This window comes from Hyperolius riggenbachi, chromosome 12, assembly GCF_040937935.1.
Source record: "Hyperolius riggenbachi isolate aHypRig1 chromosome 12, aHypRig1.pri, whole genome shotgun sequence".
In the NCBI taxonomy this organism is placed as follows: Eukaryota; Metazoa; Chordata; class Amphibia; order Anura; family Hyperoliidae; genus Hyperolius; species Hyperolius riggenbachi.
The window spans coordinates 106127916-106155496 of NC_090657.1; the positions used below are offsets into that span (position 1 = coordinate 106127916).

At 45.0% G+C, this 27581-nt stretch overlaps 1 protein-coding gene across 1 annotated transcript in view; it reads right to left on the bottom strand.

The window, feature by feature from the left end:
- Positions 1–27581, bottom strand: part of SNX11 (sorting nexin 11) — a 65893-nt gene that overhangs the window by 33454 nt on the left and 4858 nt on the right. Inside the window, exon 2 of the mRNA XM_068264194.1 lies at positions 24931–24991. Within this exon, the coding sequence (XP_068120295.1) occupies positions 24931–24957 (27 nt within the window). The 5' untranslated portion in view covers positions 24958–24991. The remainder of the gene's footprint in view (positions 1–24930; positions 24992–27581) is intronic.

Sequence of the window (27581 nt, forward strand, 5' to 3'; positions counted from 1 at the left end):
AGTTGGAATTTCTTATCAGTGAGGGTCACACTGTAGTCACTTCCTGTCTGAGTCAGGACTGAGTCAGCCACTTACATACCTGATATTTAACTCTTTCAGGCAGAGAAAGAAAAAAAGGAACACAGCATAGTTATCTGTGTGCTAGGCACTGTACATACACATGTCTATCTCATTATGTCACATTTCAGTTGGGGTATCCTTTAAAGCAAACCTGAGGCGAAAACAACATTAGTAGCAAAGGAAAGAGTAATCGTCTTCCACTATAGGAAGAGTTAAATCTATGCAAAAGAGCTTCTCTGAGCTATTCAACCCATTTGGGTCTAATACAGTCCTGTTTTCTGAAGCACTTAAACAGCAAAGAGAGTGAAAGGCAGCTTGAGATAAGGTTTTACAGAAGAAAGGTTCAAAGGGTAATTATTTCTGCTTTGTTTTAAAACCACACTCTCTTTTAAGCTATAAAACTGTGACTGTATGAAGCAAGGTTATAAAAAACAAAACAAACAAAAAAAAACAAAAACCTACAGAACTGAAAATTAAAAAAAAAAAATCTGAGAGACTTTTCTTTGCTACTAATGTTCTATTCATTATCCGTACTACACATACAATTCATATCATAAGTTTATTTTTCACTTCAGGTTTGCTTTAAGGTACTGAAAGCATGGGGTAGTGGATATATTTGTTTCCTTTGAAACAATACCACTTGCCTGGAAGTCCTGCTGATCTCTTTAGCAGCAGTAGTGTCTAAATCAAACACACGAGACAAGCATGCAGCTAATCCAGTCAGACTTCTGAAGTTCTGAAGTAAAATTTATAGCATAATAAAATGTCCGTCTGTAAAGGCTGCCATACACTGGTCGATTGCCACCAGATCGACCAGCAGATAGATCCCTCTGTGATCGAATCTGATCAAAGAAGGATCTATTGGCTGCCTACACTGCAAACAGATTTTTAATCGATTTCACTATGAAACCGATTCACAGTCTGTGGAGCTGCCGCTGCCCCCAGCATACATTACCTGATCCAGCCGGCGCAAGTCCTCCGGTCTCCGCTGTCTCTTCTCCGCTCTGGGCTCCAGCTTCACTTTACTTTGTGTCGGGGGAAGTTTAAACAGTAGAGGGCGCTCTACTGTTTAATCTTCCCCCGACAGGAAGTGAAGCCAGCTGGAGCCCAGCGCAGAAAAGGGACAGCGGGGACACGCGCCAGCGGAACAGGTAATGTATTGCCGCTATCGTCGGACATTCGAACGCCGCTATTGACACACTCCCGACCCGCCAGCGATCGAGCTAAATCTTCAGCGCGGACAGATCGACGGAAACGATCGATTTTGGATGGAAATCGATAGTTCGGTCAGCGTTTGCGCAAGGATTTCACAGCAGATTCCATCACAGTGATCGAATCTGCTGTATATCGGCAGGAAATCGTGTAAGTGTATGGGCCCCTTATGCCATTTTGCCACACTTCCGCTGTATAATACATTTTATTCTCAGTAATAACAGGTTCTCTTTCTCAATGGAATGGAATGCAATGTGCAGCTGGGGATTGTTTTTGCTGTCTTGTAGATAAGAGAACAGTATCACGCTAACCTTGAGTTACAACAGACTACTGTCTAAACAAATACCTATGAAATAATTAACAAGCTTACTCACGTAAAAACTTAAAGTATGTATATTTATGATTAAGATTGAACCTACATTCCCTATCTCGTTCATTAACTGGGGACTACCTGTATATTCATCTATCCAGTTTTAGATCACCCAGTAAGATAGTCTACTCATGTTAGCACCCAATTGGTGGTCAAGCTAGGCAGAATAATTATAAAATGTAATTTATTCCAAAGTATATATCCTTCTAGTCCAAGCCTTCCTTGGACAGATATTGCTATAATTCAGTGTATGTCTCTTGTGTGCTATACTCCAAGAGACTGATTGGTGATATTTCATACTTCAATCTGATCTGCATGGTTGTTCAGGGTCTATAGTTAAAAGTATTAGAGGCAGAAATCAGCATAACAGCCAGGCAATGTGCATTGCTTAAAAGGAAAAACATTTCAGCCTCCATATCTCTTACTTCAGGTGTGCTTTATGTTTGACTGCATTTGCCTCATGCTCGTTTCTGGTGTGTGGTTTAGACACTACTGACGGATGAGAAATCATCAGGATGACAGGCAACTGGTATTATTAAAAGGAAAATAATATGGCAGCCTCCATACCCACTGACTTCAGGTGTCCTTTAAAGTCAAACAGAAAAATTGATAGAGTAGAATCTTTTTACAGTAAACTCAAAAGGGACTAGGAAAAGCTGTTTACTATATCAGAAACGGTCATTGTATATTTATACAGACGCAGCTGCTGGGACCTGAGGACTGAGTTTACTTTATCCAGAGGTTTACTATATCAGAGTTTACTATATCCAGATGCTACTGTAGCAGGGCTAGTTTTGGTAGTACAGCACTGCTGTTCCTATCGTAAAAAAGGACAAACAACATTAATATTGCGCTTTTCTCCTGGCGGACTTTAAGTGCTTGAGCTGCAGCCACTAGGGTGCGCACTATAGGCAGTAGCAGCATCAGGGAGTCTTGCCTAAGGCCTCCAACTGAATAGGTGCTGGCTTACTGAACAGGAACAGCAAAGAATCGAATACAGATTGCTGTGTCAGAGGCAGAGTCGTTAAAGGAGAACTGTAATAAGAGGGATATGGAGGCTGCCATATTTAGTTCCTTTTAAACAAGACCAGTTGCATGGCTGTTCCCTTGATCCTCTGCTTCTAATACTTTTAGCCATAGACCTGAACAAGCAATTGCAGATCAGGTGTTTCTGACATTGTCAGATCTGTCAAGATTAGCCACATGCTTGCTTTTCTCGTGCTATTTAAACACTACTGCAGCCAAATAGATCAGCGGGACTGCCAGGCAAGTGGTATTGTTTAAAAGGAATTAAATGTGGCAGCCTCCATAGTCTTCTCACTACAGTTTTCCTTTAACCATTACACTATCAAGCCATTGATCTTACCTGTCAGTAAAACTGCATACCATAGTTTAGTGATTATAGCGCTACCTTCTTCCTAGCCCCCATCATTCTGTCAGGAGCCAGGACCACATTGCAGCTGCCCAGGTCTGGCCTTCTTCTGGGGGCCTTAGCTGCCACATTCCAACATTAGACCATGTGTTAGTCTATGGAAGCTTGATTGATCTAGGCAGCAGTGATGCATGGCTTGCAAAAGAATGTCAGGCACCAGAAAGGGGAGAAGCCTTAAAGGGACTCCGAGCAGTGCAGAAACTATGGAAAGATGCACATCATTTTAAAGCTCTCTTTCTCCTCTTTCCAATGATATATAAACCGCCACCCTACGCCTTTTAGTTTTCGCTATTTTCGCGATTGAAATTGCCGCGGCGGCGATTTCGATCGCGAAAATAGAGAAAACTAAAAGGCGTAGGGCAACGATTTAGGTGTCGTCAGAAAGAGGAGAAAGAGAGCTTTAAAATGATATCCATCAAGCCATAGTTATATTGTATTACACAGGGCGACTTTTTGTCAAATTTTTTTAAAGCTCTCTTTCTCCTCTTTCTGACGACACCTAAATCGTTGCCCTACGCCTTTTAGTTTTCTCTATTTTCGCGATCGAAATCGTGGCCGCGGCAATTTCAATTAGAAAATAGCGAAAACTAAAAGGCGTAGGGCGGCGGTTTATATATCATTGGAAAGAGGAGAAAGAGAGCTTTAAAATGATATGCATCTTTCCATAGTTTCTGCACTGCTCGGAGTCCCTTTAAGCTACGTACACACATGCGACAACGATCGTTCGTTGTCAACGACGAACGAACTTTTAATTGATGAAAGAACGACCTAAGTAAAGTTAGTTTTAAAAGGTGTGTAACGATCTGATCGTTAGAAGGAACGTTACATCACGTAAAAGTAACTATTGCGCCTGCGCATAAAAAGTTTCATGAAGAAATAGTGAAATGCGCATGTCAAGCCTAGTACGAACGATCGTTTCCAACGATGTACTACTTTTGCAAACGATCGTCGTTGGGAAAAATCCGCCAAGCTAGATCATTCGTTTTGAACGATCTAGCTCGTCCGTCGTTAGACTTAATGGTCGTTGGATGCTTTTTTTTTCAAACGATCGTTGTTTGAAAGGATCGGGGAACGATCGTTTCAAACGACTATAGTCGCATGTGTGTACGCACCTTTACACTCACTACAATATGAAACGCAGCTGTTCTGACTGGTAGAAGGAAGGGCAGTTCTGTAGTCACTGTACCAGGAACATAGACAGTATCAGCAGATGATGAATAAAATTGCCTGTCATTTAATAACTTGCTGAGGAGGCCCCTGCCACTTCCTCCCTGCCAATAATTGACGTTCCACTAAGTTGAATATTATGGCAGTGTAGCACGGGGGGTGTCACAGCACCACACATTAAAAGCATGTAATCCCAGACCTCGGTCCAGGAGTACTTTAAACTTCACAATACAAATGGCACTGCTATAAAAAAACATATAAAAATATATTGTTTGGCTCTTCACAATTAAAGAGCTACATATGCCTAATTATCTTAGTTGCTGGGCATATAGTGGACCATTATCCTTAGTGTGCACATCTGTACTAATCAGGTCTAATTGCTAGGGTGATAGTTCAGGGGTCCCAATGCATTACTAGGCATTGGTAGAGAGATGCATGTGAACAGCATTGTGGCCCTAAACGGTCACCCTAGCGATCACATCCAATTGCTATGGGCGGCAGGCATTAAAGGTGTGTATGCAACCTAAGGCTAGGTATGGGTCACATAAGATCATAATGGGCTAGGTAGGGGTTAAAACTTCACTACCGGTCGTGGTGAAAAGGAGAGAGAGGGGGGGGGGGGGGGTTGCTGGGAATAGGAAAATAAAACTATTTCGCTTTTTCACAAAAAGGAGGTAGGGAGCACAGTAATTAAATCTTTTACTACATGTTCTTTTCTGCATTTTTTTCCACGGAAAAGAAAATAGAAAATAACCTGATAACCTTCTGTTTGTTTTTCATATACTGCATGCATGTCTAGTTTTATTGTATTTTGCGGGAAATATCACAGGGAGAAGTTTGTGCCCTGCCTGATACTATCTGCTACTTTTGGCTTTTTTTTTCCCCATTAAACTTTTTTCTCTTCTACTTTTACTGATAGATTGCTGCCATTTGCCATGACAGCAATAATGCACACTTATGTGGGCGTATGCACAAGCGTTAGTGATGGTGTGATGCACAAGCGGAGGAACGCAGCGGTGGGCTTTCTTTCCTAGACATTAAATCAACATCCAGCCAGTCTTCGCTAGTTCTACTCCAGTTTGTATTATTATTATTATGATTATTATTATTTAGTATTTATATAGCGCCAACATCTTCCGCAGCGCTGTACAGAGTATATATAGTCTTGTCACTAACTGTCCCTCGAAGGAGCTCACAATCTAGTCCCTACCATAGTCATATGTCTACATTGTGTAGTATATGTTCTGTAGTCTAGGGCCAATTTTTAGGGGCGGGGGGGGGGGGGGGGAGCTAATTAACTTATCTGTAGGTTTTTGGGATGTGGTAGGAAACCGGAGTACCTGGAGGAAACCCAGGCAAACACAGGGAGAACATACAAACTCCTTGCAGATAGTGCCCTGGCTGGGATTCGAACCGGGGACCCAGCGCTGCAAGGCGAGAGCGCTAACTACTACGCCACCGTGCTGCCCATGTGCTCAAAGGCCACCTGAGATTACTTCATTCCCTACAGAAGTCAAGCCCTAGTCCATCTTCATTTATATGTATAACTGCTTTAAACACAGCAGAGTATTGTATTTAGCCATTAGTAAAAGCAAGAAATTTTGAATCAGGATGACACCATTTATTGGCTAACTTATGATTTTAAGTTAGCCAATAAATGGTATCATCCTGATTCAAAACTTATTGGTTTACACAGAATACTAAAGCCTCCTTGCGCTGCCCCAGTTGGAACCAGGCCCCAGGTAGCTGCAGCGACTAAGGGCTGGTGCACACCAAGCGTTTTTGGTAGAGTTTTCAAAACCGTTGCCGCTTGTGAAAACGCTTGGCTAATGTATCTCAATGGGCTGGTGCACACCAGCGGTTTGAGGTTTTTAGCAAACCGCAAACGTTGCTCCTGCAGCATTTTTGCTGTTTGCAGATGCGTTTCTGCCTCAATACAAAGTATAGGAAAGTGGAAAATTGCTCTGAAGAATGTTAGATCAGAGCGGTTTTCCAAGCGTTTGTGTTAAAGTAGCTGTTCAGTTACAGCTTTTACTGTAACTATATCTGAAATCTGCTACACAGAAACGCTCCAAAAAACGCTAGGCATGTTTAGAAAACCTTTCTAAACATGCCTACAATCGCTCTGAAAATCTGCTTTTTGCAGATTTGCTAGAGGTTTTTGGTGTGCACTGGGCCACAGTCTACATCACAAGTCAGCTGTAATACCCACTGCAGCCGTATCATGATAAACTCTAGGCACGTTATAACAAAAAATAAAAAAATTGCAGTTCTAAAAATGTAGTCATGTGACCTGAAGGAGCCCAGTTGGAAAGGTCAATGGGAGGCTTTGTGGGTGGGGCATCAACTGTTTAGGTCAACCTCATGATGCTATGTAGAGAGCAAAGAACTGGGGCACCGAGCTGCCTGAGAAGAGTGCGTCGTAAAGCTTTAAAAGTCTGTGTTCCTACACATTTATCCAGAGCAAAATTAATCTCATCTTTCAACTTTATAAATGGTCTACAAGGTCTATTTAACAAGAAATAGCAACATATGAATTTATCATTGTACAACTGTCATTTCTTAAAAGGACCACTATCTCGAAAATCTTAAAGTGAACCTCCAGACTAAAAATTGACTCAGCAGCACTGAAAAGGCCTGGTGTTTCTTTAACAGTTTTACAGCATCAGAACTTTGTTTCTCTTATACAAACCTCATTTTTAGCTGCACAGAAGAAAACTGCCTGGGCATTTTCCCCCTGATGCTGTGCAAAGCGTGATGGGATTTCTGATGTTGTTGTTCTCGTTCTGCTGTTTTGGTGCAAATTTTTTTTTTTTTTTTTTTTACATTTTGAATTTGACATTTGAGGCCTAGCGCATCCAGCTGGGAGGAGTTATCAAGACACAGGACAGTTGGAACTGTGTCTTATGCTCTCTGTCACCTCCTTTCAACCAAAAAGATGGCTGCCCCCATGACAAAGATGGCAGCCCCCATGAATCACAAACATTTGCCTGTTCTTTTAAAACGGGGTGGGTAAAAAATGATATTACCTACCTATTCTAATTAACATAACTAATGTAACTTAATGACAGTATGTTTGTTTAGGCTGAAGTTCCCCTTTAAAATGTAAAATACATTTCTTCCAGAGTACAATGAGCTATGTTGCAGTGACTTAAGGCTCATACACACATCAGACTATAGTCTTTGGAAAATGAAAGATCACAGACCAATCTTACCACCCTTCATGTAGTATGAGAGCCTCACTCTACACAGTCTTTTCTATGGAGCTGAACTCCACATCAGAAAAAAATCTTTGCAAGATGCTGCACACACAGATGCTGCACAGACACAAAAGATCAGTATCTGCAAAAGATCTGTTCCTGCCAAAAATCCATTCCTGCAAATTGCAATGATAGTCTATGAGATCTGCAGATCATCATACACACATAATTTAACTGACATTCATCTGCAGATCAAGCAATCATCTGCAGATCTGAAAATCCACCCTGGTGGATCTGATCTGCAGATGAATGTCAGTCAAATCATGTGTGTGTGATGATCTGCAGATCTCATAGACTATCATTGTAATCTTTTGCAGATACTGATCTTTTGTGTCTGTACAGCATCTGTGTGTGCAGCATCTTGCAAAGATTTTTTTCTGATGTGGAGTTCAGTTCCATAGAAAAGACTGTGTAGAGTATGGCTCTCATACTACATGAAGGGTGGTAAGATTGGTCTGTGATCTTTCATTTTCAAAAGACTATGGTCTGATGTGTGTATGTGGCCTTAGAGTCTGCAGACAAACTGACAGAACCAACAGGTTCTGGACTAGCCCACCTCCTCATGGGGGATTCTCAAAGTTTTCTTTATTTTCAAAAGCACTTAGTGAATGGCAGTTGCTCCGTTCAACTGCCAAAAAGGGGTGCAGCGAGCAGGAAGCCTGTGCAGCATCTTTGTATAAATCCTTTTTGAAGAGTGTCTTTAAAAACAAAGGTCATGCTGAGAATTACCCATGAGGAGATGGGCTAGTCCAAAACCTGTCAGTTCTGTCTGCCTACTGTAAGAGACAGCAACATAGGAGAAAAGTAATTTATGGCTCATTTTACTCTGTAAGAAATGTACTTTTTTGTATATGCTTACATGCATTTTAAACTTTACAGTTTTTCACTATAGTGGTCCTTTAAGACACACACACAAATCAAGCAAACAACAATGCAACTAAACTAGGGAGCGCAAGGTCACCATTAGCTAATGGTGCTCCCTGGTTGTTTCTTGAAGTTAACAGTTTTAGGTGAGACGGTCCCAGTGCAATACACTGAAGTTCTTGCATTGATCTATTTGAGAAACAAGTGGACAGTGAAATCAAAGCCTTGGTCTATCCTACAGCAACACCAAATCTAACCCCTGCTGAAAATAGGGCTCTACGTTGGCTCAAGAATCGCCCTGACCTTACCATTCGTAAAGCAGATAAAGGGGGATCTGTCTTCCTCTCAACTGAAAGTTACAAAGCAGAAGCTTTAAAGGACTTACGGGGCCAAATAAAAAAAAAAAGTTAAGTACCTGCATGAAATTTGAATACACGAAGAACGCCATCCGCGCCCTCTGTGCAGTTCCGCCAGGTCCCCGCAGTTCAATCGCCCCCCCCCCCCAGGCCGCTCCCGACCCCACAGCCCGGGCTCTCCTGCCTCTAGTAAAATGGCCACCTGAGCTGGTCCGCATAGACGTGAGTGCAGCTTTCGGGCCTCCTCCTCCTCCCCCCCCCCCCCCGCTACAGGAGACAGCCTGTGGCGTGGATCAGGGGGGAGGCCCTAGAGCTGCGCAGCCGCACTCGCATCTATGCGGACTGCGCAGCAGCGGCCAGCTCAGGCGGCCATTTTACTAGAGGCAGGAGAGCCCAACCCGGGCTGTGGGGTCAGGAGCGGCTGGGGAGGGGGTCGATTGAACTGCGGGGACCTTGCATTAAAATTTCATGCAGGTACTTTATTATTATTTTTATTTGGCCTTGTAAGTCCTTTAACCTCCTTAGCGGTAACCCCGTGCTGGACACGGGGTAAGCCACCGTGGAGGATTTCTCAGGCCCTGCTGGGCAGATTTGCATAATTTTTTTTTCAAACACGCAGCTAGCACTTTGCTAGCTGCGTGTTTGGTCTGATCACCACCGCCGATGCGCCGCTACCCGCCGCGATACAGGCCCCCCCCCCGCATACCCCTTGCGCCGGATCGGGATTCCCTGTGACGTCACTCCGTTCGTCGCCATGGCGACGGGGGAAGCCCTCAAGGAAATCTCGATCAGAACGGGATTTCCTTATGGGCAAGCGGCGCCGGCGGCGATCGGTGAGTACGGGGGGACGCTGCAGGGAGGGGGGGAGGGAAGCATGTAGCTAGCGCTAGGCTAGCCTACATGCAAAAAAAAAAAAAAGGGAGGTGAAAAAAACCCTCCCGCGCAGCCGCACATATCATTCCGCCAGGGAGGTTAAGACAGATATCAGACACTGCAACTTACAGTCCCCTCAAAGGAGACGCCACGGCAAATTACCATTCTGCCCTGAGGTCACTCCTCCGGAGAGGGGTAGACAAGACAAATAACATTTATATCGCGCTTTTCTCCTGGCGGACTCAAAGCGCCAGAGCTGCAGCCACTAGGACACGCTCTATAGGCAGTAGCAGTGTTAGGGAGACTTGCCAAAGGTCTCCTACTGAATAGGTGCTGGCTTACTGAACAGGCAGAGCCGAGATTCGAACCCAGGTCAGTCTCCTGTGTCAGAGGCAGAGCCCTTAACCATTACACCATGCAGAAAAAGGCTTTCTTACATCTGTTATGGGCAATAATCTTTTGCCTTCCTTTCCAGTGAAACCTGTGTGGTATTGCTTACCGAAGATCCATAAATCATTGACCGATCCCCCGGGCCGACCCATTGTGCCATTCCCACCATGGCATTCATTAGACTTGGTTTTAAATCACCTTTTTTCTAATTAACCCCACTTATACAGTGGGGGTTTTAATACATTTAAGACCCAACTAGGACTTTTTATCGTCCTTGTTACCAAGCATTTAACCCCTTTGTTGCCATATTGGGATCTACCTATACATTTTCAACTCTATGTGGTGTCTGTCCTCAGAACTGGTGTCTGCTTCCCACTTTTCTTTTTCTCAGTTTCTCTTTAGTGTACTACCCACTTCTCCTTTTTCTTTCTTTTCACTTTCTTCCTCTCCCTCCTACTCATCTCACCCGCACACTTTGGTACACCCCAGTTTCTTACCCCCCATCCCTCCATGGGACCTGGCCCTTTTCCTATATGCTTTAGGGACAGCTGCCTAGCCACTGAACTAATAAGCTCTAGAGTGTGAGAATTCCTCCACACCCAATGGTGACCATAGGCATTTTGTGCCACTTCGTTCTGTTTTTTTCTGACTAGTTCGTTTACACATGCCTTCTCAGGATCCTTATTTATGAGCGACTCTCTGGGCTAACTCACCACCAGTGTTTATCTGGGGCGGGGCCTCCCGGATTGCCATGATGACTACCTTTACGATGCTATGTTTGCAGCGTATGATCCTGTGTACAGCTCTTAGGGTAGACGCGCAGCCATAGGCCACTTTGCCGCGACATCATTGATGACGCGCGCATGTGACCTTCTGTATATAGCTGTGCGTCTCACCGCTAACTTCCTATCTAAGCACATTTCTGGGCCAATCATCTCGTGGGGGCGGGCCTCATACAGCGGACCGGAAGAGCGTCCCTTGTCTGACGCGCATTTAGTCTCGCTGTCGTTCCTACACTGTGTGCACACCTCAGAAGAAGCTTGGCGTTTGGCCTGCGAAACGGTCGTTAGGCCTTGCACCGATTGGCGCCCACACCTGCTGCCTCCCCTTTTCACTCAGGTACAGCCCCGAACACTATATTGTGATGACATTTTTTGATGCTTTGTCAAGTCTATCACCTTCTTGCAATGCTGTTACAATTGCATCTTGCAACACAGTGTTCATTTTGCTAAGAATAAACTATAGTGCCAGACATACCTTGCCTTTTGGATATTTTGCATGGACTCTGCACTCTGTCTTGAGCACATAGGTTTACTGGGTGTAAGCTACAAGCCAGCATATTACAGCATAACCAGAGTGCCTGCCATCTCTCCCACAAACAATACACTGAAGGACTTAGGTTGATATCCTGTATTTGTTTATATTAAAAAACAAACAATGCACTGTTCAGATATTAGTGGGAACATTTTTTAGCAAATGAAGGGTTTAGTCGAATAACCTACAATGATTCTCATGTGTTTTAAATGACCGTCATGACAGATCACATAATAGAGTGGCAAGATAATCATTCATAGTCAGCAGTGTGTACAAAGCCAGGAATGATTACATTGTTAAAGTACCCCTTAACCACTTGCCGACCGCCCACAGCCCATGGGCGGCGGCAAAGTGGACGCCTTAAGGACCGCAATACGCCTGACGGCGGCGGGTCCTTAAGGCGTGTCCGGGGAGCGATCGCGTCATCTATGACGCGCGCTCCCCGCGGCGAAAGGTCCCGCCCACCTTGCCCGATACCCCGCCGGCCAATTAGCAGCGCCGGCAGGGTTTAAAAATACGATCTGGCCAATAGTATTGTATAATACACTTTGTTTACGTAACAAAGTGTATTATACAGGCTGCCTCCTCCTCCTCTGCACGCATCTTCGCACGGATCTCGGAGGAGGAGGCAGCCCTGTTAGAGCAAGCACAGAACAGGTTTTTTACACCCACAGACCCCCCGATCGCCCACCCCAGCCTTCAGAACCCCCCCTGACCACCCCAGCAGACCCAAGTTTGCACCCAAGCACCCCCTAATAAACCTATCAATCACCCCCTGCCACTATCTGCCGACGCTATTATTTAGATTAGGTCCCTAACTGCCCCCTAGGGTCCCTTGATCACCCCCCCCTACCCTCAGATCCCCCCAGACCCCCCCCCCAGCCCCCCACCCCTGTACACTGTATACTGTACTGCATCTGCCTCACCCACTGACCACCTGTCTGTCACTTGTCTATCACCCCTTGTCACCACCACCCATCAGAGCAGACCCTAAACTGTCCCTTGGGGGCACCTGATCACCCACCCAGACCCCCAGATTGTCCTCAGACCCCCCCCCTGATAACCTCCCCAGTGCATTGTTTACATCTATTCTCCCCTGTAATCACTCACTGACCTCCCATCGGTCACCCCCTGTGTCTGCCACCCATCAGATCAGGACCCAATCTGCCCCGTGCGGGCACCTAATCAACCCCCCTCACCCTCAGATCGCCCTCAGACCCCCCCCCCCCCCCCCCAATCACCTTCCCAGTGCATTGTATTTGATTGTGCTGTCATATTGTGCTGTCATTGTATTTGATTGTCCCGTAATTGTATTTGATTGTCCCGTGATTGGCCTGTGATTGTCCCGTGATTGGCCTGTGATTGTCCCGTGATTGGCCTGTGATTGTCCCGTGATTGGCCTGTGATTGTCCCGGCCTGTGATTGTCCCGTGATTGTCCTGTGATTGTCCCGTGATTGTCCCGTGATTGGCCCGTGATTGTACCGTGATTGTACCGTGATTGGCCTGTGATTGTCCCGTGATTGTCCCGTGATTGGCCTGTGATTGTCCCGTGATTGGCCTGTGATTGCCCCGTGATTGGCCTGTGATTGTCCCGTGATTGGCCTGTGATTGTCCCGTGATTGGCCTGTGATTGTCCCGTGATTGGCCTGTGATTGGCTTTGATTGTCTCGTGATTGGCCTGTGATTGTTTCTGATTGCTTCTGATTCCCCACTCGCCACCACCCCCCTGTCACTATCCTAGTGATCTAAAAACAGTGATCAGTGGAAACTGTCACTTTTTTAGTATCACTAGTGTTAGCAGTTAGGCCAGTTAGCTAGGCCCCTTTGTTAGTGTCAGTTAGTGCTCAGCCCACTGCACCACAGTCACTAATTAGCGTCATCACTGTCGCTAATCAACATTGTTACTATATAGTATCTGTAAGTGATCATTACTGATCGCAGTCAGATCTATTAGGGTCACTAGGATCCACTAAAAAAACGCAGTGTTTGCCCGATCAGGTCTGATCGCTCGCCTGCACTTGCGTTCAGCCCACCCCACCGCAGTGACAGAATTTTTTTTTCTGATCACTGCAAAAACCACTGTACACTAGCTGTGCACTGTAAACATCAGTTTTGATTTTTTTTTTAATCAAAACTCAGTGATCACAGCTTTCTACCGCTCAAATACTCCCTTTCTCTAAGTAGGTGCTCTTTTTTCTGGGTAGTCTCAGAGGAATACCCCCTAAATTTAGCAGTCCACCATGGCAAAAAAGGGGTATTCCGATGATGAGGTTCTCAGGTACATGGCCCAGTCGGATGAGGACGATTGGGACGAACCATTCGACGAATCATCTGGGTCAGAGTTTGTACCTGAATTGAGCAGTGGCTCACTGACCGATAGTGATGACGAGGTTGAGGTCCCGGCTAGAGCCAGCCGTACCACACCCCATGTCGTTGGACCGCAGGTGGCGCAGGATCAGCCTCAAGGGCAGCAGAGTGGTGCTCGTGCTGGTCTGAGATTTCATGGTGGGGCAGGCAGCACAGCATCTCCTGGACCTAGAACCAGTACTTCCGTACACCCTGGTGAAGTGGCGAGCACCAGCGTGGAAGTTGAAACTGGTTCGGTGGCACGTGTAGTAACACCCCAGTCGCAGCCATCAAGTAGACGGGCCCGTACTACCCCTAGTTTACCAGAGGTGCTGGCAAATCCAAATTGGCAATCCCCTGATACCGCCGCACCCGTACTGCCCCCTTTCACCGCCCAGTCTGGAGTCCAGGTGATGACAGATAATCTAGGATCGCCCCTAGACTTTTTTTATCTGTTCATCACCCAGGATCTCTTAGACCTAGTCGTGGCAGAGACCAACCGTAAAGCCACACAATTTCTAACCGCCAATCCGAATGTCTTCCTTGCCCAGCCATTTCGGTGGAAACCAGTCCAAGTTTCCGAACTTAAAATTTTTTTGGGCCTTCTCTTAAACATGGGTCAAATCAAACAAAATGTGTTGCGGTCTTATTGGTCTACAGACCCATCACAACATGTTCCCTTGTACTCTGCTGCCATGTCCAGGACACGATTTGAGAACATCCTGCGCTTCCTGCACTTCAATGATGATGAAACCTGTCATGAAAGTGACCACCCTGCTTTTGACCGGCTCCACAAAATGCGGCCCCTCATAGACCACCTGTCATCAAAATTTGCAGATGCTTATACCCCTGAACAGCAAATCTGCGTAGATGAGTCCCTCATACGTTTTACCGGGCGCCTTGGCATCAAACAGTACATCCCAAGCAAGCGCGCCCCGTATGGGGTGAAACTGTATAAGCTCTGTGAAAGGGCCACAGGCTATACATCTTATTTTAGAGTCTATGAGGGAAAAGACTCCAAATTGGAGCCGGTCGGATGCCCTGACTACCTGGGGAGCAGTGGAAAGGTTGTGTGGGACTTGGCGTCACCCTTGTTCCAGAAGGGGTACCATCTTTATGTGGACAATTACTACTCAAGTGTGGCCCTCTATCAGCACTTAAAGTTAGAAGGAATCCGATGCTGTGGCACCGTGCGGCATAGTCGCCGGGGCTTCCCCCAACGGCTCATTACCACCAAACTTCAACGGGGGCAGAGGGCCGCATTGAGTGCTGACGACCTGCTCGCGGTGAAATGGAAGGACAAGAGGGACGTTTACTTTCTGTCCACCATTCACGCAGACACGACAGTCCAAATTCAACGGCGAACTGAGGTCATTGAAAAACCCCTTGTCGTCCACGAGTATAATACCAACATGGGAGGGGTGGACTTCAATGACCAGAGGTTAGCGCCCTATTTACTTTCCCGCAAAACAAGGCGCTGGTATAAAAAAGTGTCCTTTTATTTAATTCAATTGGCAGTTTACAACAGCTTTGTTCTCTACAGTAAGGCTGGGAGAACTGGATCGTTTCTACAATTTCAGAGACAGATCACTATGGAACTCCTGTATCCAGGAGGTGCCCGGGCCCAACCCCAAGATGCAACTAGCAGGCTGCATGGAAGGCATTACGCCTATCCGATTCCAAGTACCCCAGGTCACCGAATCCGAAGAAAACGCTGTCGTGTCTGCAGCAGGGCTGGAACAAGGCGTGACACCACTGTTTATTGTCCCCGCTGCCCTGACCAGCCTGGACTATGCCTAGGGGAGTGTTTTGAGAGGTACCATGAGCAGGTACACTATTAGAGAGTAGGGAACTACAGACACAGCGGTAGGCACACAAGGGTCTCTCAGTGCTATTTCACACTGCTGCGATGCGTTAGGGCAAAATGCCTAGCGAAAGTCACACTTTGCGGTCCCCCCCTACGCCGGAAGTGCTTGACTTAACACTAGTGCATGCCTACGTTACTGCGTGGCTTCTGTGGCAATTTCGATCGGCCCGGAAGTCATGTTAGTCTATGGCGACGCAGTTCATTACTAGGCCGAATGCTACTCTTGTGGTATTCCCTGAAGGTCTGTTTTGGACGATACGGTGCGGCGGGCTCGACCCACCGGATATGTCAATATGCAGTGTGAAACCAAACATCTGGTTTTGAGAGAGCGTAATACACAGGGCTGCCAGAAACCTCTCCTTTCACTTGGGACAAAATGCGTAATGTACTTCGCCACAACTCTGTGCGATTTGCACTTCGCACATTGTCCCATGGGGGAGGAGAGGTTTGTCCTCGGGAGGTAAGTTAAAAAAAACAAAAAAAAACAAAAAACAGGTAAGCAAAGAAGCTAATGTTTAGTTTGCAATGTTAAGGTTTTTATTAAAAAAGTTCAGTTTATTAATGTTAATGAAGTAATTGCTTTGCTGCTTGCCTGTTTTTTGTTTTTTTTTTGTATTTTTTTTCCTTTTTCCATCCAATAACCTTCCAGGTGGACCGAGCGAACGACTAACCAGCTGCAGCACTGATGGTGCATCCTGACAGAACATTGCGCGTCTGTCAGCTTACACATAAGTCGGTGCATGCAGCGCTGCAGGACGAGATTTCTCCTCCGCAGTCAAAAAGATACGTTTGCCGAGGCATATGGGCCGAGGAGTGGTGTTGGGGATTCATATGCTTTGGCAAACACTTTGTATCAAAAAAGAACTCTGGCAATGATTTGTTCATCCACATCGATCGGTGTGAATGGATAAATCAGGTTTGCCAGGGCATACGAGCTGGTGGGTTTGGATTTTTGGGGCGGCAGCTCCTATGTCCTGGCAGACGCCTTCTCCTCCTTTTTGTATTGTTTTGTCTTTTTTCTTCTCTCTTTTTTCTATCCAGACCGACCAATCAGCTGCAGCACTGATGGTGCATCCTGACAGAACAATGCGCGTCTGTCAGCTTACACATAAGTCGGTGCATGCAGCGCTGCAGGACGAGATTTCTCCTCCGCAGTCAAAAAGATACGTTTGCCGAGGCATATGGGCCGAGGAGTGGTGTTGGGGATTCATATGCTTTGGCAAACACTTTGTATCAAAAAAAGAACTCTGGCAATGATTTGTTCATCCACATCGATCGGTGTGAATGGATAAATCAGGTTTGCCAGGGCATACGAGCTGGTGGGTTTGGATTTTTGGGGCGGCAGCTCCTATGTCCTGGCAGACACCTTCCTCTTTTTTTTTTTTCTCCAAAATTTTTTGGCAGATATTTTTTCATCCACATTGATTGATTGTTTGACGTTAATTTTTCCTTTCAGCCCACAGTGCATTACCCTTATGCCCAATATAAGGAGTATAGCAGAAACTCCTAATACTGGCCATACATGTAATGATTGCAGAGACCCTAAAATGCCAGGACAGACCCCACGAATGATGCCATTTTGGAAAGAGGACACCCAAAAGTATTCCGTGAGGTGCATGGTGAGTTCATAGAATGTTTTATTTTTTGTCACAAGTTAGCAGAAATTGTGGTTTTGTGGTTTTTTTTTGTTTTTTCACAAAATGTCATTTTCCGCTAACTTGTGACAAAAAATAACATTTTCTATGAACTCACCATGGCCCTCATGGAATACCTTAGCGTGTATTCTTTCCAAAATGGGGTCATTTGTGGGGTTTGTTAACTGTCCTGGCAAGTGGGCGGGGTGCTAAATTTTGAGCACCCCTGTAAAGCCTAAAGGTACTCATTGGACTCTGGGCCCCTTAGCGCAGTTAGGGTGCAAAAAAGTGCCACACATGTGGTATCGCCGTACTCGGGAGAAGTAGTACAATGTGTTTTGTGGTGTATTTTTACACATACCCATGCTGGGTGGGAGAAATACCTCTGTAAATGACAATCTTTTGATTTTTTTACACACAATTGTCCATTTACAGAGTTATTTCTCCCACCCAGCATGGGTATGTGTAAAAATACACCCCAAAACACATTGTACTACTTCTCCCGAGTACGGCGATACCACATGTGTGGCACTTTTTTGCACCCTAACTGCGCTAAAGGGCCTTCACAGGTCATTTTGCGGAATTTGATTTCCAGACTACTCCTCACGGTTTAGGGCCCCTAAAATGCCAGGGCAGTATAGGAACCCCACAAATGACCCCATTTTAGAAAGAAGACACCCCAAGGTATTCCGTTAGGAGTATGGTAAGTTCATAGAAGATTTTATTTTTTGTCAAAAGTTAGCGGAAAATTGATTTTTATTGTTTTTTTCACAAAGTGTCATTTTCCACTAACTTGTGACAAAAAATAAAATCTTCTATGAACTCACCATACTCCTAACGGAATACCTTGGGGTGTCTTCTTTCTAAAATGGGGTCATTTGTGGGGTTCCTATACTGCCCTGGCATTTTAGGGGCCCTAAACCGTGAGGAGTAGTCTGGAAATCAAATTCCGCAAAATGACCTGTGAAATCCTAAAGGTACTCATTGGACTTTGGGCCCTTTAGCGCAGTTAGGGTGCAAAAAAGTGCCACACATGTGGTATCGCCGTACTCGGGAGAAGTAGTACAATGTGTTTTGGGGTGTATTTTTACACATACCCATGCTGGGTGGGAGAAATAACTCTGTAAATGGACAATTGTGTGTAAAAAAATCAAAAGATTGTCATTTACAGAGGTATTTCTCCCACCCAGCATGGGTATGTGTAAAAATACACCCCAAAACACATTATAGTACTTCTACTGAGTATGGCAATACCACATGTGTGGCACTTTTTTGCACCCTAACTGCGCTAAGGGGTCCAAAGTCCAATGAGCACCTTTAGGCTTTACAGGGGTGCTTACAATTTAGCACCCCCCAAAATGTCAGGACAGTAAACACACCCCACAAATGACCCCATTTTGGAAAGTAGACACTTCAAGGTATTCAGAGAGGGGCATGGTGAGTCCGTGGCAGATTTCATTTTTTTTTTGTCGCAAGTTAGCAGAAATGGAAACTTTTTTTTTTTTTTTTTTTTTTGTCATTAAGTGTCATTTTCCGCTTACTTGTGACAAAAAATAATATCTTCTATGAACTCACTATGCCTCTCAGTGAATACTTTGGGATGTCTTCTTTCCAAAATGGGGTCATTTGGGGGGTATTTATACTATCCTGGAATTCTAGCCCCTCATGAAACATGACAGGGGGTCAGAAAAGTCATAGATGCTTGAAAATGGGAAAATTCACTTTTTGCACCATAGTTTGTAAACGCTATAACTTTTACCCAAACCAATAAATATACACTGAATGGGTTTTTTTTTTATCAAAAACATGTTTGTGCACATTTTTCGCGCTGCATGTATACAGAAATTTTACTTTATTTGAAAACTGTCAGCACAGAAAGTTAAAAAAATCATTTTTTTGCCAAAATTCATGTCTTTTTTGATGAATATAATAAAAAGTAAAAATCGCAGGAGCAATCAAATAGCACCAAAAGAAAGCTTTATTAGTGACAAGAAAAGGAGCCAAAATTCATTTAGGTGGTAGGTTGTATGAGCGAGCAATAAACCGTGAAAGCTGCAGTGGTCTGAATGGAAAAAAAGTGCCTGGTCCTTAAGGTTTAGAAAGACTGTGGTCCTCAAGTGGTTAAACTGAGAGGGGTGGTTTTCGTGTTAAAATAAAATTGTGTTTGTGGTCCAGCACTCCCAGGGGTCCCTGCAGTACTCAGTTGAAATCTTTAACGGTTACTGAATTCTGAATATGGGCAGGGAGGAAGTGGCAGTTTTCTTGCTCTGCTGGCCCTAGGAACAGGAAAGTACTTCCAGGTCAGCGCAAATGCAGTGAAAATGCCAGGGCTTAGGAGAGGACACTGCGGTCGAATGGAAGAGCTGACGGGATGGTATAGACAGCGGGTAGGCGAGTTATAATCTGGGGGGTTCCCCACATAGGTCAATAATCGCTTCAACTGAACTCGGGTCAAAAAGGAAATACTTACCCAAGAGGAGGAAGCCTCTGGATCCTGTGGGAGACTTCTAATGGTCTCCTCTAGTCCCTCATTTCCGGTCACAGACAGCCCAAAGATTTCCAAACAAGGGCTTGTCAGAATTCGGGGCACACGTCTCTTCCAGCACCTGCACGAATACATATTTGAAGAGAAACGCAATACGGATTTTCTGAAGGGCCCCGGCGAGTGGTTGCAGGAAGGAGGAAGACCCAGAAAGCCTCTACAGCAGGGGTCCCCAAACATTTTGGGTTGAGTCAGGTCAACATACTTCAGACAGCTGGGGGGCCAGAGTATACATAAAATTATGTAGAAGTCTTTGCGTGCCAGACAGTGAAGCATACCCAGGTGACAACCTACACTCCAATGGACAGCAGTGTCACCTGATGTGGAATTTGGTTGGAAACTAGCAAATTACTGCTTTCTGGCTTCCATGTGGAAGGGTGGTGCCAGCCCTGCTATACTGTATGCGGGTGCGACGCTCACACGGGTCCCGAGAAAACCGTGCATGCGCCATTTAAGTAACAAATGCAAATTCCATTGCAAAAAAAAACCAAAATGACTTTTAAAATCAACTTTTTTTTCCCTACTCCCTGGCTTTGCCAGCAATCACTGATAGCTATCAATTACGGAACCTCTCACTTAAGTGTGAAATCTATTCCCAAGCATTCCTGGAAAGTATATGGCTCATCCATCAGATGAAATCATATAGGAGCATGACAGAACCAATTTAAAGGAGAGAGAGAGCTGGGACTGCTCGGCCCGATCTCCGCAGGGAAGCTGACACTTAGCCCTACTGTCCTAGCTTCGAAGACCCCCAACTGAGTTCTTCAACCAGAACTGACCTGCAGTAAACCTTAAAAAAAGGGAAGGTTCACGCAGCACCTAAATTAAAAAAAAAAAAATATATACAAATCCACTTACCTGGGGCTTCCTCCAGCCCGTGGCAGGCAGGACAAGCCCTCAGCGCCGCTTCGAAGAAAAGCCCGACCTGGAAGCCGGCCTGGCTAGGTCGGGTGCACCACCGGAGAAGACCGGGAGCCTGCGGAGCGGCGCCGAGGGCACGTCCTGCCTGCCACGGGCTGGAGGAAGCCCCAGGTAATTGGATTTTTAAATTTTTTTTTTTTGCTGCGTGAACCTTCCCTTTAAAATGTCTAGGATAATCCATAGACTTCTGTATTTGTAATATTTCTGGTGTTACAAAGATACCATGTCCTTCAAATTCGAGTGTGTTGGACTTCACGTGACACTGGTTCTGAGAGATTATCAACCATCTGGATCTTCCAGAACCAGTTCTACAAAGGGTGGAAGTAACGAACGGTGTTATTTGTCACCCATGGTCATCATGTGTAGTATCAAATGATTTGTAAAGTTATGCTGAGTGTGAATATGCATTCTGTTTCTTGATGTAACCTATGGGCACGGAGAAAGTGGGCAAAACAGGAATTGGGCCAAAATCTCTCCCTGTCTAATGGGACACTGCCCCTATTCAAATTGCACAAGGCTGAACTTGTACGTGTCATAACCCCTCCCATCTAAAGTGAGGATTAAAACCTCAATGACACTGGGCCCAGCTGTCCAAAGTCCTTCATCTGAAAGCTTTGTCGAATAACATCCAACAGCCAGCTGGACACTGGCAAAATTCCTTGGATTGTTTCTAACAAAGGCATGGCAATCGCCATCTTGGACTTTCTTTGGACTTGCGATTGCCGCATGGACTACCAATAACGGTATTTGAACTGTATTTTAAGACATTCTGTTTTGCTTTCATCTCTACTCTCTATCAAACGATCTGTTCTGCCGGACAGGTATATTTATCTGGGGGTTAAATTAGACTGTGTGTATGTAGTTTTAGAATAAAACTAACGATTTTATCGTTCAGTCTTGTGCCTGTTCTGGTCATCTGATTGCTGCTACAATGAACTTGCTCTCTGAAGAGTCTACCGCATTGTTTTATTACCGTATTTTTCGGACTATAAGACGCACCGGACTATAAGACGCACCTAGGTTTAGGGGACAAAAATTAAGGGAAAAAAAATTATATTGAACCTGGTGCATCCATAGTGCCGTTGTGTCTTCTATATCTTCCCTCCCACAATGATTGTTCCTCTTGTGCCTTTCTGATACCTCTTGTGTCTCCCTGTGTCCTCCTTTATTCTCTGTCCTGTGTCCTTTGTCCCCCTGTGTCCTTTGTCCTCCTGTGTGCTCTATGCCCATGTGTCCTGATGTCCTCTTTGCCTCTATGTAGCCCTGTGTCCTCTGTCCCCATGTCTCTTATCCTCCTGTGTCCTCCATACCTGTGTCATCCTGCCTTCCAGTATCCCTGTGTGTTGGAGTGCCTGTCCCCCTGTTCCCTCTGATGTCCGCTGTGCCACCTCCTTAGTCCTCTGCAGTGTTGATACCCCCGCACCCTCAGTCCTCTCCAATGTCGCTGTTCCCCGCCCCTCTAAAGAGTGGCCACCATCCTGTCCCCTCGGCGTCCATTACATGCCTGAGATGACGGCTGCAAACGTTTTGTTCAGGCTACGTCCCCTCCGGCGTCCATTAAATATCGGAGGTGAAAGCTGCAAAAGTATTCTTCAGGCCATGTCCCCTCCGGCCATTACATACCGGACATGACCGCTGCGCGGTTACCCAGAAGTGGCTACGGAACTAGTAGCCTCACAACTTTGAAAAAGATTGGCGAATCAGGAGGAGGGGCGCTGCCCCAGACCGCCAATCACAGCTCTCGCTGCTCTCTCCTCCTTGCCGATAGGAGCCGCGGTCTTTCGGGCGGGACAAGTCTCGGTATTGGGGCCAATCACTGCACTCCATGCATGGACAGCAGTGATTGGCCCCAATGCCGAGACTTGTCCCGCCCGAAAGACCGCGGCTCCTATCAGCAAGGAGGAATGAGCAGGGAGTGCTGTGATTGGCGGTCTGGGGCAGCGCCCCTCCGCCTGATTCGCCGATCTTTTTCAAAGTTGTGAGGCTACTACGGTAGTTCCGTAGCCACTTCTGGGTACAGCGGTCATGTCCGGTATGTAATGGCCGGAGGGGACATAGCCTGAAAAATACTTTTGCAGCTTTCACCTCCGATATTTAATGGACGCCGGAGGGGACGTAGCCTGACGAAAACGTTTGCAGCCGTCATCTCAGGCATGTAATGGACGCCGGAGGGGACAGGATGGTGGCCACTCTCTAGAGGGGCGGGGAACAGCGACATTGGAGAGGACTGAGGGTGCGGGGGTATCAACACTGCAGAGGACTAAGGAGGTGGCACAGCGGACAGCAGAGGGAACAGGTGGGCCAAAGGACAGGGGACATGGGAAGTAAAAAAAAGTAGTATTCGGAGTATAAGACGCACCAACTTTTTCACCCTACTTTTGGGGGAGAAAGTGCGTCTTATAGTCCGAAAAATACGGTATGTTCTTATAAATTGTTGATTTGCTAGCTAGGTTGTAAATAACAGTTTCTTCTTTTTAGGAGTCGCTAGTTGGAGACTGCCCGCTCCATTCAACATGGACAGTGGTGGCAGTGAAATTGCCCGATTTCTAGCGTGAAATCGATATTTTTAGTTTACCGATTGTACATGTATGGGCACCTCCAACCAATCTTAACCGTTTACTACGCACACAGTGAATCTGCCTCCAGAAGTCTCTAGTGCATGAGACCTGCATGGCAACAGTGGCCTAGTAATACGCGATTGTCACATTACATATTGTCGGCAGTTGAATGACCAATCTTTATCGTCAGTCAGCATTAGCAGGAAGTACGGTGAGCAAATGGAAAAAGATTAGGCGGGATTGGCACGCTCTGTCACATTAATAACGTCTGACGATCCAGCAACCGGTTTTTTAATGTCTTGTAGACTGGATCGCAGGACTGGATTGTCACAGCAGGCCACCAATATTTAAAGATGTAGCTGACCACATCTATAAGTTATGCATTTTGTGAGTGGTGGACAAGTTAAAAAAAAAATAAAAAAAAATACACGGGGCCAGATTCAGCCCGCGGGCCTTAGTTGGAGGACCACTGCGCTACAGGATCCAGAGGCTTTCCTCTTAGATATTTCATTTTCCTTAACAAATCAGATTGTTTCCGACATCGCCAGTCAACACATCACGTTATGTAGATATCATGAAAAATGGAGAGAATTCACACGTTTTATCTTTCAGTTTATACAAGTCTAAGTTTGAATCTGATTTGTAGCACTTTGCTGTCTTGAGAGAGTAGTTTTCTCAATTATTTTATGTATGGCCCATGACTAACGCCACAAGTGTACAGAACCTCATGCCCTGCCAAGCTGCATGCTATTCTCTATTCAAGTGGGGGAGGATCTCAAAATATTGCTCAGAGCCACAACTAACCTAACTGAAAGTCCAAAGAGGTGATATCAGTGACATAGATGACATTGAGGGGGTGGAGGGCCTGCAGCTCTGCCTGAATATACACATTTGATGCCACATGTAATCAGAAGAGCAGTCCATTTAATGTTACCCAGAGCTGAAAGAAAAAAAAAAACATGAAGCAGAATTCTCACACTCTTGTTCATGCAAAAATGGGGAGGGGAGAGTAATATCCACTAGTCATAGACATACAAACCTTCATTGGAGGTTATATCAGGTTACTCCACTCCTTCTATACATAGGCTTCAGCTTAAACCTAACTGTCAAAGTATCTTTCCAACAAATCCATGTTGTCATCCTCTTTATTGACAAAATATACAGTAACATGGAGCGAGGAAGTGGGGCCACTATTCCTGCAGCCCTCAACTTCATCTACAAAGGTGGAGCTGACAGAGCTTAGCAGGGAACCATTTAGACAGCAGGCACCAAAGAGAGCTTGGAACCTGAAATGAGAGGGAGGCTGACATATTGCTTTCATTTTTAGCAATACCAGTTACCCGGCTATCCTGCCGGTCCTTCTGCCTCTGATATTTTTAGCCATAGACACTGAACAAGCATATGCAGATCAAAGGTTCCTGACAAAAACCAGACAAGATTACCTGCATGCTTGTTTCAGGTGTGCGATTCAGACACTGAGCAGAAAGATCAGCAGGGCTGCAAGGCAGCTTGTATTATTTAGGGAATAAATACCGTACGTCAGCCTCCATATACTTGCTTTAGGGTCCCTTTCATGCAGTCTTGCAGGTTTATCATTTTGCATTCAGACTGCTCAGGTTCACTTGAAAACTCAAACGTCACAGCATTTTGCAAATGAGTCCGTTTTGCATACAGCAAATAACTCAATATTATTTGCGGGTGATCTGCTTTCTAGCTAGAATGGAGTGTTCTGGGGACCTAAGTAGAGATTACACCATGCTTACCTCCCCTTCCATGGTGTTCAGACACATTCTAGGCGTACAACCAAGTCACATTTATTTCCACCTGCAAAGAGAAACAGGATATCACCACGCTGGATAGCAGCAACCTTGCCTCAAGATTCTCCATATGGCAACCCCAAAAATGTCAATATTTGCAACATTCATTTTTGTTACAATTGTACACTGCCAAGTTTCATGAAGTGTCCCCCTCACACACACAGGATTTTCTCACTATAATTATTTGTTATGGTCAAAGACCCATCTCCCAACTGCATTTCAGCTCTAAAAAATAAGCAACAGTATAAGAACATTTAAAGGAAAAAAACTTTTCTTTGTTACAGCTGATACAAATCCTGCAATAAATCTGCAGTTTGTCCATGTCCTGCTTTCATGGAAGCAGACATATTGTTAACATCCTGTGTTTTCAAATAAGCGCTCTGCTGTGGCAGTCAGCTGACACAGCTAAGGGATCAAAGTACACCTTGTATTATCGTAAGAGAACAGAGGCGCCAGCAGGATAATAAATGTAATAAAAATTTTAAACTTTGCTGGGAGGCAGTGGTGGACTTACCTCCGGAAAGCAGACTCAAAATACTGTCTGAATTAAACAAATACATTTATTATTGGTACCCCAAAAGATGCAACGCGTTTCGCAGGCACAGCCCGCTTCATCAGGCAATAAGATAGGGGACAAACAGTAGCTCGTCAGTAGCACGAATGGCACCTCTACAGAGGTGCCATTAGCAGAGGTGCCTCTACAGAGGTGCCATTCGTGCTACTGACGAGCTACTGTTTGTCCCCTATCTTATTGCCTGATGAAGCGGGCTGTGCCTGCGAAACGCATTGCATCTTTTGGGGTACCAATAATAAATTTATTTGTTTAATTCAGACAGTATTTTGAGTCTGCTTTCCGGAGGTAAGTCCACCACTGCCTCCCAGCAAATTTTTAAATTTTTATTACATTTATTATCCTGCTGGCGCCTCTGTTCTCTTACGATAATACTGTGTCCACCCCTGGTGGAGGGGTGACATACCCCTACTTTCCTGATCTACAGAGAGCGACATCTTAATCCTGAGTGAGGACAGGTCTAATCTCCTCACCTGCATCTACAGTGGTTGCCTAAGAGGTAACCCATGTTTGTGAGTATATTCATCTCACACTTACATTTATCCACGGTTTCCAATACATACTACACTATATTGGGCTCTCGGTGTCTCCTATTTAAAGTACACCTTGTGATTAGTAACAGATGAAGGGGAATTAGACAGGCTAAACTCTCCAAGTACATACAGGGTGCATTTCTTTATGTTTTCTTTCCGTCCAGTGCAAGAGTTCAGGTCCACTTAAAAAAAATAAAATGATTAGTCCTTTCTACCACCACAGCTAGAAAAATACTGTTTTCAGACCTGCTGTAGACCTTAAAAGTGAGAGAAATACAGAGGCCGATTTATTTATTGGCTAGGTTCATACTGCAGTGTTGCGTTTCATACCCTATAAAAAACAGGATCACAACGCAATGGGGGAAAGAAGCTGCATCATGCACGCAAGTAGTGAAGCAAAAACACTCCAGTTTCTTCCCACATCCCAAAAACATACAGATAAGTTAAAGCGGACCCAAACCAAACATTTTTTTTTAATTCAAAATATTTAGTTGCACCACTCTGACACATACAAAGATAAATAAACACTCCTTCAAGCCTATGAGCATTTCAGTGCATGCTTTTCACCCTTCTCTTTTCATAACTAGGGTTATACAGGTGGCAGCCATTAGCAATTCCTCCTTTGCTGGACACCATCTACTCCACCAGTCTGCCGGATTCTTTCCCGGCAATATGAAAGGAAGGGAGGGGTTCCTCCAATAAAATGTAAAATATTTTATATTTGTCATCATGCGGCTAAAAAAAAAGTCTGCTATTATTATAAATTTAGAAAATAGATTTCTGAAATCTTGTATTTTTTATTTGGGTCCACTTTAATTGGCCTCCCTCTAAATTGGCCCTAGACTACGATACATACACCACACAATATAGACATACGACTATGATAGGGGTTAGATTGCGAACCCCTCTGAGGGACTGTTAAGTGACAAGACAATATATTCTGTACAGCGCTGTGGAAGATGTAAGCGCAATATAAATAATAAAATAATAATTCACTGCTACAGTAAATATGCACGCAGTCCAGTAACGCACTGCAGGCCTCATTTTATGCCAACAGATTCTGTTGTACTGCTAATGTGCCGATGTGAACTTGCCATTACAATATAATTGCATCGCGTTTGCTATAAAGTTATACTGTTCAATGCAAAGCACCACAATGTGTCAGTGTGAGTGTAGTCTAACAATGCAAACTGCCTGGCAGGCCTACTGATAAACTGCCTTTAGGCCTCTTTCACACCAAGATGTTGCGTTTTAGGGACGTTAAGATCGCATAACGTGCCCCTAACGCAACGCATGGTGGTGTTGAAGTTGGACGTCAGATTGAGCCGCGTTATGCGGCTCTTGGTGCACTGTTTTCGTTCTATCTATACTGATAGAACAGCTATCCAGGATAGTGATGAGAAGTCTGGATCTTTTGCAAGGATTCGGATGATTCGAATCGGATCATTGAAAAGATCTGGATCTTTGAACCAAATTATTTGAATCATTTTACT